This window comes from Tarenaya hassleriana, unplaced genomic scaffold, assembly GCF_000463585.1.
Source record: "Tarenaya hassleriana unplaced genomic scaffold, ASM46358v1 Cleome5, whole genome shotgun sequence".
Lineage (NCBI taxonomy): Eukaryota > Viridiplantae > Streptophyta > Magnoliopsida > Brassicales > Cleomaceae > Tarenaya > Tarenaya hassleriana.
This window is the reverse complement of record NW_010967707.1, coordinates 2763491-2777936: the sequence shown is the minus strand read 5'-3', so window position 1 is coordinate 2777936 and position 14446 is coordinate 2763491. Positions and strand designations below refer to the sequence as shown.

Sequence of the window (14446 nt, the reverse complement as noted above, 5' to 3'; positions counted from 1 at the left end):
ATGTATGTTATTCAAATCCAATCCATCAAGAAGCCCAATACTTTTTTGATTAAAAAATCAACTCTAACCTACACGGAATGATCTGCACGATAAAATCTTTCATGATGAAGAATCTGGCCACCGGACATAACATAGTTATGATAACACTAAGAATGACACCAAAGTTTCCCAGAAACAAACACTTGGAACACCAGAGAGTCAAGAAATCCAGACCGAGTAGAAGATAAAAAGAGACATAACGGTTTCACAAAGTAGACAACAGAAAAACAGTTTCAACGGTGTTTTTTTTCCTCCTCTCTCAGTACTCCTCGCCTTCTTCCTCATCGTCCTCACCGCCTTCAGCTCCAACTTCCTCATAGTCCTTCTCCAATGCAGCCAGATCCTCACGAGCCTCAGAGAATTCCCCTTCTTCCATACCCTCGCCCACGTACCAGTGGACAAATGCACGCTTTGCGTACATGAGGTCAAACTTGTAGTCGATGCGGGAGAAGACCTCAGCCACACTGGTGGAGTTCGAGATCATGCACACTGCTCTCTGCACCTTCGCAAGATCACCCCCCGGAACAACGGTTGGAGGCTGGTAGTTGATACCGCACTTAAATCCAGTCGGGCACCAGTCCACGAACTGGATGGTGCGCTTTGTCTTGATGGTGGAAACAGCAGCGTTCACATCTTTAGGGACAACATCTCCACGGTACATCAGGCAGCAGGCCATGTACTTGCCATGGCGTGGGTCACACTTTGCCATCATAGACGCGGGCTCAAATGCGCTGTTGGTGATCTCGGCCACCGAGAGTTGCTCATGGTAGGCTTTCTCCGCAGAGATAACAGGGGCATAAGAGGAAAGCATGAAGTGGATTCTCGGGTATGGGACCAAGTTGGTCTGGAATTCGTTGACATCGACGTTCAAGGCACCATCAAACCTCAGAGAAGCAGTCAGGGAAGAAATCACCTGAATTACAAAGCAAGAGAGGAGCGAGCATTAGAGAGAGCCAAGATACAACAAAACAGAATTACAACATCAGGGAACTGTGATTACCTGAGAGACAAGGCGATTGAGGTTGGTGTAGGTTGGCCTCTCGATGTTGAGAGAGCGCCTGCAGATGTCATAGATTGCCTCATTGTCGAGAAGGACAGCAACATCAGTGTGTTCCAAGAGAGAGTGAGTGGAAAGTACACTGTTGTACGGCTCAACAACAGAGGTTGAAACCTGTGGAGATGGGTACACAGTAAAACCAAGTTTGGATTTTTTTCCATAGTCAACAGAAAGACGCTCGAGGAGAAGGGATCCAAGACCCGAGCCAGTCCCTCCTCCGACAGCATGGAAGACAAGGAAACCCTGGAGACCAGTGCAGTTATCAGCAAGCTTCCTGATACGGTCAAGACAAAGGTCAACAATCTCCTTGCCGATGGTGTAGTGGCCACGGGCGAAGTTGTTAGCAGCATCCTCTTTGCCGCTGATGAGTTGCTCAGGGTGGAAAAGCTGACGGTAAGTACCGGTCCTGACCTCATCAATCACAGTGGGCTCGAGATCCACAAACACAGCACGGGGAACATGCTTCCCTGCACCTGTTTCGCTGAAGAAGGTGTTGAAAGCATCATCACCTCCACCGACAGTCTTGTCACTCGGCATTTGGCCATCAGGCTGCGGTTTCCCAAATCAGAAAGCCCAAAGTTAGTACAGAAAAACTCCCAGAAAAAAAAAAGAATGAGAGAGACGGAGAGATATATCAGTAGATCTGATAAACAAATCGAAATATCAACATAACATCGGCAAAAAAGGAATCGATGTGAAGGAAACTTTGTTTTCAGACAACTCGAAATTAACAATCAGTAAGAAATGATTCAAGTCATGCTGTGAAAATATCAGATCTGCTTTTACCCAAAGAAAAAAGAAAATATCAGATCTACACATCCATAAAGAAAAAAAAATGAATCTAACGAATCTTATTCCTCTACTAATTTGGTGAAAACATAATCACATTCTACGGATACGTCTAAACGAAGACACAGAATCAATCTAAAACACCGACCCACTTTATCAGGGATGAGAGAATATTACAAAACACATATCATGACAACCATGAGCACAAAAACACTACGCATCTGAGAAATCATCAGAATCGTTGCAGATCCAAAGATAAACGACAACAGATCCTCAGATCTGAATGAATCAAAGTAGACTCGAAACAGGATTCACACAACGAAGCCACAGATCCGAATCAAAACAAAATAAAAAATCAGAGAGAGAGAGAGAGAGACGCACCTGGATGCCATGTTCGAGACAATAAAGCTCCCAACAGGCATTGCCGACCTGAATACCAGCCTGACCGATGTGGATCGAAATGCACTCTCTCATCTTTGATCTCGAGAAGGAAACAAAACCAGTTCCGGCGAAAGAAAAGTTGCGATGAGGAAGAACAAGAACAAAAAGTGGAGGCGTTTATGAAGACGCCTTCCTTGAGATGGTTTTGCAGATCTGCTATTCGAATTCTAGGGCTCGGAGAAAATGGGGGTGGATTTTATGTAACGGCCCATGGGGGACACGTGTCACGATATGTGTGGGCCACTGCCAACCACAAATACGGTCGCAATGAGCTGTCTTTTTTTTTTTCTAATTTTAAATTTTGCCGCCTGTACGTGCTGTGTGGACCCTGCTGTTCGCGACAGTTCATTTTTAAAATTTAAAATTTAAAAATAAAATTGACGTTTACAATTTTAACCCTAAAACTTGAAAAAAAATCTAAAAGGAGCACCACCTAAATTGAATCAACCTTTCTCTGTTTAAAAAATTCAAAATTTTACAGAAAATTAATAAGAAGTTTTGTTTTTATGACTCAAATTCTTATGTGATATTCTTAAAAAAAATCATGACACATATATATAACAAAAAAATATATAGCTAAAAATTGTTATATAAAATATTTTAATTATTTTAAAATATTTTTTCTATAGATTTTTCGTAATAGCGTTAATTAGAAATATAATTCGGGCACCACGGATTGAATTGGGATAATTTTATGGAGCAAATTAGAGATAATCGACCGATTTCCTTCCTTTGCTAGTCTCTCTTGGCCGTTAGTAAAATGATTTAGTTTCGTAATGTTTACAAATAATATTCCTAGACAGTGTAATATATAATTGGGGGTAAATTTAATATTACCTTTATATAAATTAAAATTTACCATGGAACATATAATAATTTAATTTAAAATTTTAGATAGAAATTAAAAAATGGTAATTGAATAAATGGAGACGTCTGACCCCATGCATTTCTGCATAGGTCCATCCATAGTTAATCATACTATCTTTATTAAGTTCTAACTAACCTTCTGGATTTAACTTATTCTAACAATGATTTATTGGTTTAATTTTGAAGCTGGGCTATACAAATGTTGTTCCACGTGGACAATGCGATTTTATATGATCCAACCTTAATCAAATATAGCAAGTGATACTTATATATATTAAATGAAATTTTAGGTCTCTATATGATTACTAGCTTTTCTTCGTATACAAATTTAGATTCATCAAATGTTATTCATTTCAATTTGAAATTCATTCAGATTTCATTTTAATATAGAATGGTCAATTTTCATATCTTTTTTTTTTACTCGGATCAAATATATTAAACGACATTTTCATTAGATTTTATTGAAGGAAAAGGATATATCAAATTAACTAGTCAAGTAAATTTAAAAACTGAGAAAAAATGGTTTAAATAGAGAAAACGGTAAGAATTTTTTTTATATATGTGTATTTGTGTGTGTTTTCCCCTGATATTTGATAATATATATGGATACTATAATTACATTTGTTTCATTAAAATTTAAATATTTAAAAATTGCTGTATATTATAGTATTAAACTAGACAATATATAATACATAATATAACAGCAATTTTTAAATATTTAAATTTTAATGAAACAAATGTAATTATAGTATCCATATATATTATCAAATATCAGGGAAAAACACACACAAATACACATATATAAACACAACCTTTTTATACGCCGACATAAATACACAAACCCATATATATACAGCGAAAAGATCCAGTTCTCGCCATTTCATCCCATTCGTGTAGATGTTTCTTGTAGGAAGGTGGAGCGCGGCGCTCTTGGCCTCGCTCTGAGTTTCGCTTCTTCTTCAACGTCTCGTTCCTTGGAATTTGTAATTCTCAGCAATTCGTCATTTTCTCCGCTCAAATTCTGCTTGACCGATAGGGTTTCTTGATTTCTCAGTTTACTCCGAAGGGATTCACCGTCGTATGTACGGTTTCGGGTATTTCCTTGTCTCTGTCGATTTCACTAGGGTTTTGGGATTCGGTTCTTGAAATATTTGCTCAAATTCTACTTGACCGTTAGGGGTTCTTGATTTCTCAGTTTACTCCAAAGAAATTCACCACCGTGTGTACGGTCGTGGATATTTCCTTGTCTCTGTCGATTTCATTAGGGTTTTGGGAATCGGTTCTTGAAATCTCTATTTCTTTTCTGGGTCGAATTCGAGGAAATGAGTTCGCTTTGTAACCTTCATGTTTCCGAAATGGATCTTGGGATATAATCATGACAAGTAATTTGCCAGAGTAAAACCTTCGATCATGTTCTCTGATATTCTCATTTCCTAATTTTAGTTGATTTCCTGCTTGATTTTTCACGGATAGTGTGAACTTGGTTTTTTCGAACTACTCTTCTGATCTTTTTTATTATCTTGTTCTATTGTTCTAATTCGGATTAAGTATCTGGTATGTTATGTTGTGTCATGCACTAATTTGGTAATCACACCTATTTCATCATTTTGCGGTAAATTTGGTTGTAGACAAAAGGTTTTTTTATCAGACCTGCTAGAGTGAATGTCATGCGTCATTTCATGAACTGGTGCATATGGTTTTTGAGGTAACCATTTCCATTTGGTCTGTTGAGTGTTGACGAATGTAAAGACGGGGATGTATCTGTTGGTGGCAGGACTCCCTGTGTGTGCTAGTATTCTGCATTGTCGTTATGCTGCAGGTGTTAAGTTCTTGTTTCATTTTTGTTCCTTTTTTACTTTCTTTCAGAGATCAATGATATAAATCTTTTCGTGGGGTTTCCGTAGGCTCATACTGCTGGAAGATGTCCAATAACCCTCAATATCCGGGCTTTCAGGTAATCCGCAAAGGAATACATGGGCCCTCTTGTTAATTGCTATTCTATTTCTGTTACTCCCTTGACTGTTCTATTTGCACTTCTTCACTCCTCTGATCCTTTTCTGTGTATGTCACCGGTTGTGGAGCGAATTCATTAAGGCATTGGAGCACTCATTGGTGACCTTTATTGGTTTTGGGTGAAACTTTTCTGGATTTATGAAAACTATGTATGGTGGCTGAAATTTTTCCATGCTTTTGTATCAGTCAAAATGTTTTTCTTTTATCATTTGGCATCTGCTTTTTTTACTATCGTTTCTTCTTTTAGTTCAGCCTTCTTTCTCTTTCTTCCTCCTTTTTTTTCTCATCCCAGCATCTGATTTGAAGATCTTGGTTCATAACAAAACCTTTTAACGTCAGTGCAAGTGGACTTGGATGTTTTGCGTATTCCTTTCAATTTTTTTTTAATATTACCTTTAGTAGTATGTTTTATTGACACAATTTCACTCTGAAGCCTCTCCGTCCTCCGAGTGGTGGCCTCATACGTGCTACTCAAGAATTTGCTCCATCGATGGACTTTCAGGTACCATTCTTCTTCCAGAATTTTGGTATATATGTGAAAAATCTTAAGATTATACTTGACTAATGTTTTCTACCTTGTTGTTATCTTGTGTTTCTGCCAGTTCCGTCCTACCTTTCTAGTTCCACAATCAGAGCAGTTTGTGGCAATGAATTCTCAGAATTTTCAGTCTGTTGATAGAGGTGGTACATCGATGATTTGTGGCTTTTCATCTCAATCTCTTCCACCTCAGTCTATAGCACCAATGCCCCAATTATTTGAAAGATCCAGCCAATCAGGTAATGTGCAACAAGTGGCACGAGGACCACCTGCACTAATTGCACACTCGAGTGGGCCAATGGCTTCTAGGATCTCCTTTCGTCATCCTGGTGTGCAAACTCCAGCCAACTTTACGCCTGCCTTTGGGGGCCATGGAACAATATCTTCCTCTATTTCAGTAAGCAAGAATGAGATTTTGTGTGTTTATTTGGTATTGGTCTCAAGTCGTTCACTTTGTGGAATGCACTGTTTGCAGTTTGCCTCATCTTATGCTCGTTCAGAGGGGGCATTTCTCATCCAAAATACGGCGGCTGCTTCTACCATGTATCCCACATTTGAACAGCCTTCGGTAGTGACATCGTCTCTTCTACTGAGTACTGATTACCTTCTTTATTGAAATCCTTGTTTTATGTTATTACTTGGTGACACCTATTCTTCATCGATAATTGTTTCTTGCATCTTTATAGGCTGCTTGTGTACAACCGAAGCCATCCGAAGAAGCTCTAACAGATTGGGTGGAGCATACTTCCACGGATGGAAGGAGGTAGGGCTTACCACTTGAATGTCTTCTTTCTTTCTTTGGTTGTTTATAGTTCATCCTTACCAAATTGGCATGAAACTTTCATCGTAGCAATTGTTCTCTAGGAAGAACCATAACTTATGGAAAGAGATTGTTTTCCTTTTTGTTGTTCTCTTTCTCCTTCCTCTTCGTCTTTTTGATTATTCATTTGAGTTCTTGGCATACTTTAAGGGGTCCTGTACTTCTGAAATCTTTGTCTAGTCTCTGTACTGGTTGCAAGTCTTGTTTCTATAATTTGTCTTATGGAGTACACTATTTTAATTCTGGATTTCCACGTGTAATAGGTAATAAATGGTTAATGGCATTCATTATTTGCTTGTTGCCAGGTACTTTTTCAACAAAAGGACAAAGCAGTCTACTTGGGAGAAGCCTTTTGAGTTGATGACACAACTTGAGGTCAGTTATTTTACACTTCACGACTTGAGATATTGAATTGTAGTTCCATAAGATCTTGTCTTCTGTATGCTTTTGTAGGATTAGAATGAAGTTTTGTGAATGATCTCTTCATTTTCCTTCCCAAAATTGCATTGTGTTGCATATGATGTTGTTCGATGTATATGGTGCAACGTTTTCAATATCATCTGTTTGCACAGTTGCAAATGGTGTGAGCCTGTCGTTCAGTATAGAACTAGTGCTTTATCCACAATTTCATTGAATCTTAAGCAGATACGTTATGCTGATTTTCTCTATTGGTTTAACGGAGAACTGCAGAATTGACTGTTTCAGTCTCAGGTCTTCTCGTCACTTTAGTTCAAATATCATTAGAATTAGTAAGATATATCTAATTTGTGTTGTCTAGTTGATGTTTGGTGCAAATTGGAGTTAGTCACTTCTTTTTTCCCTTCTTTGTGATCTCAAGCAATGATAAAAGAAACTGTCTGGGTACATTAATGTTTAACATATCTCCATTGATGTTACAGAGAGCAGATGCATCAACTAACTGGAAAGAACATACAAGTCCCGATGGTAGAAAGTAAGTATGCTAGAAGTCATGGATAATCTTCTCATATGCGGTGGATTCAGAAACAAAGTTCTTCATTTGATTGTTCTGCAGGTATTACTATAACAAGGTTACCAAGCAGTCAACGTGGTCAATACCTGAGGAATTAAAGGTTTCCTTGAAGACAAATTATTTTCTCATCATTCTCTTTTCTCAATTTCTGCTTTCTATTTTCTCTGTTTTTCTTGATGTGTTAATTTCAAAACCTTTGCTTTCAAGATCGCTCGTGAACAATTAGAAAAGGCATCTGTTCAAGGACCACAGCTGGAAGCTAGCGTGAATGTTTCTAAGATGCCATCTACTTCCATTATGGCATTTAGTGCCGCATCTGTTCTTTCAAGCCAAGTTTCGCTTATGCCATCAACTTCTATTTCCAATGAGAAACCTGTGGCCTCTTCTGAGCTGGCAGCTTCAGCTTGTGGAAGTTCTTCTCTGATAGAAAATGCAGATGAAATTCAGTTGAACGCAGATAGCAGCACGTCACAACTGCTTGATAACACAGCAACTGCTGGTGCTTCTGCCGCCGAGACAAAATCTATTGCAGAAATGTTGTATTGATAGCCTTGGTTTCTTTGTTTATCGAACTTCATTTGTGAGAATGACATGTCAAATAACTTTTTCATCGATAATTTTGCAGTGTTGACAAGGATAAGATCTCTACTGAGAATTTTAGAGCTTCAGATGGGCCATCAGCAGATGATGTGAAGGTATGTGAAGCTTATGAACGGACATCTCTTATTGGCATGCTATCTCGCCATGTGTAACAATTGTTCATCTGTTCTCTAGCAAGACTGTAGGTCTGAGCCCAAAGGAAGCGAGAAAAATACAATGGACGGTGAAAATATTGATAGTCAATTTGAAGGGGAGCGAATCCAGAAAGAGCTTGTTTCTTATGCCAACAAATTGGTTTGCAGTTGTTTCGATGTTGATTGTGCACTTCTGGTTTTTCACTACATGCAGCATTCATGTCTTACTTCGTTATGTAGGAAGTTACTGATGCCTTTAAATCACTTTTGGAATCTGCAAATGTTGGATCTGACTGGACATGGGAACAGGTAGTATACCTCTTTCTACTTAGCTGTATGCTGTATGAACACGTCTCATGTTGTTGAGATGGTTGTTGCAACAGGCAATGAGAGTAATAATTACTGACAAAAGATATGGTGCTTTGAGGACTCTTGGAGAACGAAAGCAGGCTTTCAATGAGGTTACTTTAATATTTCATAACTTACTCATGAAAAGTAAATGATTTTATAGTTTACTGGGCTACCTTTTTTTTACTCGTGAGAAATAAAGAAAATTAGCAAAAGAAAAAATCAAATAGGTTTCACGGGCTTAAAATATATAGACTGTCCGGTTCCTTAAGGTCTAGACTATAAATGACACACGTTGCTCATCGTTTGTGAACTATAATATCGTGTTTCAGTTCTTAATTCAAAAGAAAATAGAGGAAGCTGAAGAACGGCGGGTCAAACAGAATAAAAAATGCGAAGAATTCAAAAAGATGTTAGAAGTGAGTTCCCTTTTCCTTCTGATGTTGCATATTTCTGGCTGTCCTTTTTAGAAACTTCAAATTATATAAAATCTGCATACTGCTGTTACGTTTTACAAATGACGGAACTGTGCAGTACGAAACCATAAAAAGAGACACATTCAAATAACTAAATCCTTGGATTTTGGTTTTCAGGAATGCATGGAGCTCACTCCGTCTACTCGATGGAGGTTTGCCTTGCCTGAAAAAATTCTGATTTGTTAGAAGTCCTAATTTACAGTTTATTTTAATGACATGCTATTTTCTTAACGGAGTTGTTCAAATCAAATCCAGCAAAGCTGTAAATATGTTTGAAGGCGATGAGCGTTTCAAAGCACTTGACAGAGAAAAGGATCGGCGCGATATTTTTGAAGATCATATCGATGAGATGAAGGAAAAGGTCCATATGCTAACTGATACACTCATGTTTGTTTGAAAAATTACGGCAGTGTTTCTTATGAAGATGCCCGCATGTGTAATCATTCTGATTTATCAATATGGCCCGTCTTAAGTTTGGAGATTGACTTTGATTCTGGTACTATTGTGGTTAATTCTCTAAGGAGCGCGTAAAAGCACTTGAGGAGCGCAAGCGGAACATAATTGAATACCGGAACTTTTTGGAATATTGCGATTTCATTAAGGTAAAATGCTTTTTGCTCTCTAAACTGTTCAATGCTACTCTAGACTTACATAATCCTTACCATCTGCAGCCAAATAGTCAGTGGCGCAAAGTTCAGGACCGCTTAGAAGCAGATGAAAGATGTCTGCATCTCGAAAAAATTGATCGGATAGAAATCTTTCAGGTTATTTTTAAACATAAAACACTGGTAGCGCTTTTGATTCTTCACTCAATTAATATGAATTGTTTTAAAGGAATATTTACGTGATTTGGAGCGAGAAGAAGAGGAGAGAAAGAAGATACTGAAGGTGCGTTTGGTGCAGGCTTCTTTAACAACACAATTGACATCTAGTTGATAGTGATAATTGAATATTGCTATTCTTATATCTGTCATTCATGAAAACAGGAGGAGCTGAAAAAGGCAGAGAGGAAGAATCGGGATGAGTTCCGTAAGTTGATAGATGAACATATCTCAACCGGAGTACTTACTGCAAAAATTAGTTGGCGTGACTATTTAACAAAGGTTGACTCGTATTTTATTGTCATGTAAAAAATGTTTATATATCTGTTTGAAATTAATGATTTTGATTTAAAAATTGGGTTTTATATTAAAGGTCAGAGATTCACCAGTGTATTCAGCAATTGTATCAAACTCTTCTGGGGCTACTCCAAAAGATTTATTTGAAGACGCTGTTGATGATTTGCAGAAACAGGTGCTAAGTTGTACTGATCAATGTTATTTTTTACCCATATCATGGAGAATCATAACAATTTATTGGGTGAAGATTTTAAACGTGTTATGCATTTTTCAATTTTTTCCTTTTACTCCCTTTTTTCGTTTTTAACCGGACTTTAGACTCTTAAATAATTTATTTTATTTGGAAATTTTTTCTCCGATTGGATCTCTCAATTCTGTGCTTCAATATAATTACCAGGAGTAAGCGTTATAGGCTTATAGCCTGTTTTCAATACTCAGCGGCTTGAGCAAACCAAGCCTCCGCCATTTCCTATTTCCTATGGGCAAGATTTTCTAATTCATATGTTTGTTGTATAATATGTTTTTTTTTTTGCGTTGTACAGCACCGAGAGCTCAAATCCCGGATAAAACATTGCTTGAAGCGTGGAAAGGTATTGGTATTGGTTTTTCTTCTGTAAGCATATCATTATTTTTCTTGATGTTTGATATTCTCACACTTCCCTCAGATAACTTTATCATCCGCATCAACATTTGACGAGTTCAAGGTCTCAGTTTCAGAGGAAATTAGCTTTCCTGTATCAGATGTTAATCTGAAGGTCTGCAATTCTTTGCTTTTCACTTGTGATGTTACATTGTCTTGCACTTTTGAACTTCTGACTTATCAACACAACTTTAGAGGCATGTGATTTCCATTGAATGTGTATTGTTGCTTGATGGAAATAACAGTGCTGGGTCTCAAAACAGATGGCTTACTATTAGTTTGAAACATGTTCTAATCATCATCTGATATTCTGATGTCATATCATCCGACAGTGTTGAGGGCCTGCTTGACATTGCTAATAACATCATGTGCATGTCAATTAGTAAGACCCAATGAACTTAAGTGGCTAGCATTCTTCCATATAACGACTATAATATATGAAATATTAATTTTTTTGTATCCTATTATGATTTCCTTACAATTAATACCATGTAAAATATTTTGTTGTGGTGATGTTTTTAGTTAGTTTTTGATGATTTGCTTGAGAGGGTGAAAGAAAAGGAAGGGAAGGAAGCTAAGAAATGTAAACGTCTTGCTGAAGACTTGGTGGATATTCTTCGTTCTTTCAAGGTGTCAAATTTATGTGTTTGATACTCTGTGATGTTATGTGACAGATGACCTTCTGGATTCCGTACTTACCTGTTTCCTTTTGGCTGCAGGATATAACTGCATCGTCATCCTGGGAAGACTGTAAACATCTTGTTGAAGGTAGTCAAGAGTGCAGGTATGTTGGTGCTTTAGTCTGATTATTCATGGATAACAACAGCATATTGATTTCCCCTGATTTAGGATGTCTCTTCCAGTTCGTATGCATGGCACAACTTGATTCCTCAATTTCCATGTACTGCACTATGAAAAGTTTTAGGCCTTTTAGAATTTAGAGCTTGTTACCTGTCATTACTATGTTTTACTTGATTTTTCAACTTGGTTTCAACTATTCGGTTTAACTTCTAAAACCTGTCTTTTTTTCTTTTTGCACTTACACTGTGGCACCAACCATGTATTTGTTGTTGGTTTCACTTTAGCGTTGTGCCTCTAATATTCTGCTGCTTTGTATTTGTGTTTTGTTTGGGAAAGCAAAAATGGCTTTGGAAACGTGAATTTCACCTGCGTCTGGCTCACTTTGTTCTGCTATTTGCTTGAAGATATTCTTGGATTGGTCATAGTTGCTCTTTTTGTTTTCCCGTTTTAGCCTTTGCTTTGAGTGTAACGTTTTGGAATCTCTAGACGCATGTTATCTTATTAGCCAAGACTTCCCGTTAGAGGACTTATAAGCTGCTTGCTTTGTTCATGAAATGAATGAATGATTATAGGTGATTGTTAGGCTATATACTATGGGTATTAGCTTAGCTGCAACAATTACAATTGAACTAATACTGAAAGTGTTAATTGTTATATTGTTTATTCTTTTATCTAGGTCCGTAGGAGATGAGGACTTCCGGAGGCAGACATTCGAGGATTATGTGTCACACCTGAAAGAGCGAGCGACAGAAATCAAACGGAGAGAAGAGGAAAAGGTACTGTTGAAATTGCACTTCTCTTATTTTATCGACAAATGAATAAGCTTCCACTTATGTTATAGGGATTCTACTGTTGTATTAGGAATGAAAGATCTTGTGTCTTTCACAATTTCTTTTGATTTGGGGTTAAAAGCACTAATCCAGTAGAAGTTAACAGAACAGAACCATCAGAGATAAACACTGCTTATGCTTAAGTTATAGTTATTGAATACTGATATGTTTCTACAGAAATTTCTTGTAATAGAGGATTCATTGATTATCATTATGAATAGCGTGTTTACTCCATAACAAGCACGTAACAACAACGACAACCTCAACAAGCGATAATCTGATGTTTATCGAGCTGAATTACATGCTTTGTTGGTCTGTTTTACCATCAACATCCTTATTAAAACTGTGGCTCATTGGTGGAAACTTGAGTTGGTGTTATCTGTATATCTGTTATACCAATCTTACGAGCTAGCGTTGCTTCAAATGAGCCTGTTGTAGTTTCTTCGTGAATCTGTCTTTCATTTAGTGCAGTTTAAGTTAGAGCTTACCCGAGATGGTTTTTTGGTCTTACGACTGCAGGTAAAGGAGGCTGTGAGAGAAGACAAAAAGAAGGCAAAACACAGAAGAGATGACAGTAAAGATGGCCATGAGGAAGCTTCAGTTGATGATTATGACAATCATGATTTGGTTGAAGGCCATGGGAAAGAGGGTAGAAGATCGGCAAGAGGCAGTGGTAATAGACATCGAGACCGACATGGTAATTTTAAGGAAAACGAGACAAGCCGCAAGAATGGAACCCATAAAAATGGTGGTAGTCACGACAAATCTAGACAAAGGGTACGTGTTCTCATCCGGTCCCATGTGTTTCAATTATTGTTAAGCGAGACTTTTGATGCATACAAGTCGAATAGCGAATTTAGAGCAATATTCTTCCCTAGGTCTCAACGATCATGAAAGTATGGCGCGGATTTCTTTTGGGGAAAAATCTAAATGGAGATAATGATCTTAAATTCATACAGATTGTCAGAACTACTAATTTTAGTGTATGAATGACCAAAATCACTCTTCATTTCTAAATACTAAAAGCGAAACCCTAATAGAGAGATATATTATGTTTATAATTAAAAAAAATTAGATCCAATAACCTGTTCAGGATGTTTTAGGATATTTCTCGTCTCCCCTTTCTGTATCGCATAACATAGGGACAAACATGGACTCGGGTAGGATTGTTCTACTACATATCATATCAAAATGTCGAATAGTGCACAAAAGATGTTTTAGCTCATGCCTCTTCAATGATGAATGTGTGATTAGCGGCAGACATCCACACCAGAAGCGGAGGGTGAAAGCAGGGAAAAACGACGCAGAAAGGACGAAGAAAATGGCGAAAAGAGGCGTAAAAAGGACGACGACAAAAATGGTATGGAAGGAAACTGTGAGGAGGAGGAGCTCGAAGATGGAGAGTGTGGTCGATATTGAGAAACTTACCACCCCCTCCCTCCTATGAGAGGATACAAGGTAAAACGAAGAACACTAGGATTTGAGTTTATGTTTCCTTTAATTATCGTTAGACTAAAGGTCATGAGACTAGGTTCGAAACTTGCAGAAAATTCTGGTCACTTTTGAGATGGAGAGTGCAAGCACAATAGCCACTCCTCCCGGAACCCATTCTAAACCTAAACCTCAAGCTCTAACAAAGGATCAAGAATGTTTAGAAGGGCGAATGTAGTAAGGATTGTCATGTATGCAATGATCGGGTCAAGACCACATTTGGTGAAGCCGATGGTTGTTATCATTGGTTAGCGGTTAAGTGAATGTTCATGAATGGGGCAACAGATCCGAAACTAAAGTTCAATAGAGAATCTTATATGACGTTGTGATTCTGATTATGCAGTTGATTTGGATAAAAACAAGATCCAGGTTTTGCCGAGGTAACGTGATTAGCGTGGAGTTGAATACATGGCATTAGCCGAGGATACGAATAAGCTCCATTCGGTTTAAAGG

At 37.8% G+C, this 14446-nt stretch overlaps 2 protein-coding genes across 10 annotated transcripts; one reads left to right on the top strand and one right to left on the bottom strand.

Annotated features, from left to right (window-relative positions):
• Positions 1–114: 114 nt before the first annotated feature.
• LOC104826499 (tubulin alpha-2 chain-like) lies at positions 115–2501 on the bottom strand. Its single transcript, XM_010559233.2, has 3 exons — positions 2267–2501; positions 1040–1645; positions 115–952 (listed from the first exon to the last, which is right to left on the bottom strand). Exons 1-3 carry the CDS (start codon positions 2357–2359, stop codon positions 299–301), a joined length of 1353 nt encoding a protein of 450 aa, XP_010557535.1. The 5' UTR covers positions 2360–2501; the 3' UTR covers positions 115–298.
• Positions 2502–4042: 1541 nt separating this feature from the next.
• LOC104826497 (pre-mRNA-processing protein 40B) lies at positions 4043–14355 on the top strand. Of its 9 annotated transcripts, none has more exons than XM_010559229.1 (31): positions 4044–4287; positions 5060–5147; positions 5640–5708; positions 5809–5887; positions 5984–6141; positions 6220–6312; positions 6431–6507; positions 6870–6939; positions 7464–7516; positions 7598–7655; positions 7763–8091; positions 8181–8250; positions 8330–8449; positions 8530–8598; positions 8673–8750; positions 8970–9056; positions 9231–9265; positions 9369–9474; positions 9635–9715; positions 9785–9877; positions 9948–10001; positions 10100–10216; positions 10308–10406; positions 10774–10821; positions 10897–10986; positions 11394–11501; positions 11591–11655; positions 12349–12448; positions 13022–13279; positions 13757–13960; positions 14034–14355. In XM_010559229.1, the coding sequence occupies exons 2-30, from the start codon at positions 5115–5117 to the stop codon at positions 13919–13921; spliced, it is 2862 nt and encodes a 953-aa protein (XP_010557531.1). In that variant the 5' UTR covers positions 4044–4287; positions 5060–5114; the 3' UTR covers positions 13922–13960; positions 14034–14355. The 9 variants fall into 9 exon arrangements, with proteins under 9 accessions (XP_010557530.1, XP_010557531.1, XP_010557528.1 ...); XM_010559232.1 differs by adding an exon at positions 4968–5012 and having other exon boundaries at positions 4239–4287; positions 5098–5147; positions 5809–6141; XM_010559228.1 differs by having other exon boundaries at positions 4043–4287; positions 5809–6141; positions 13763–13960.
• The last annotated feature ends 91 nt before the right edge of the window (positions 14356–14446 follow it).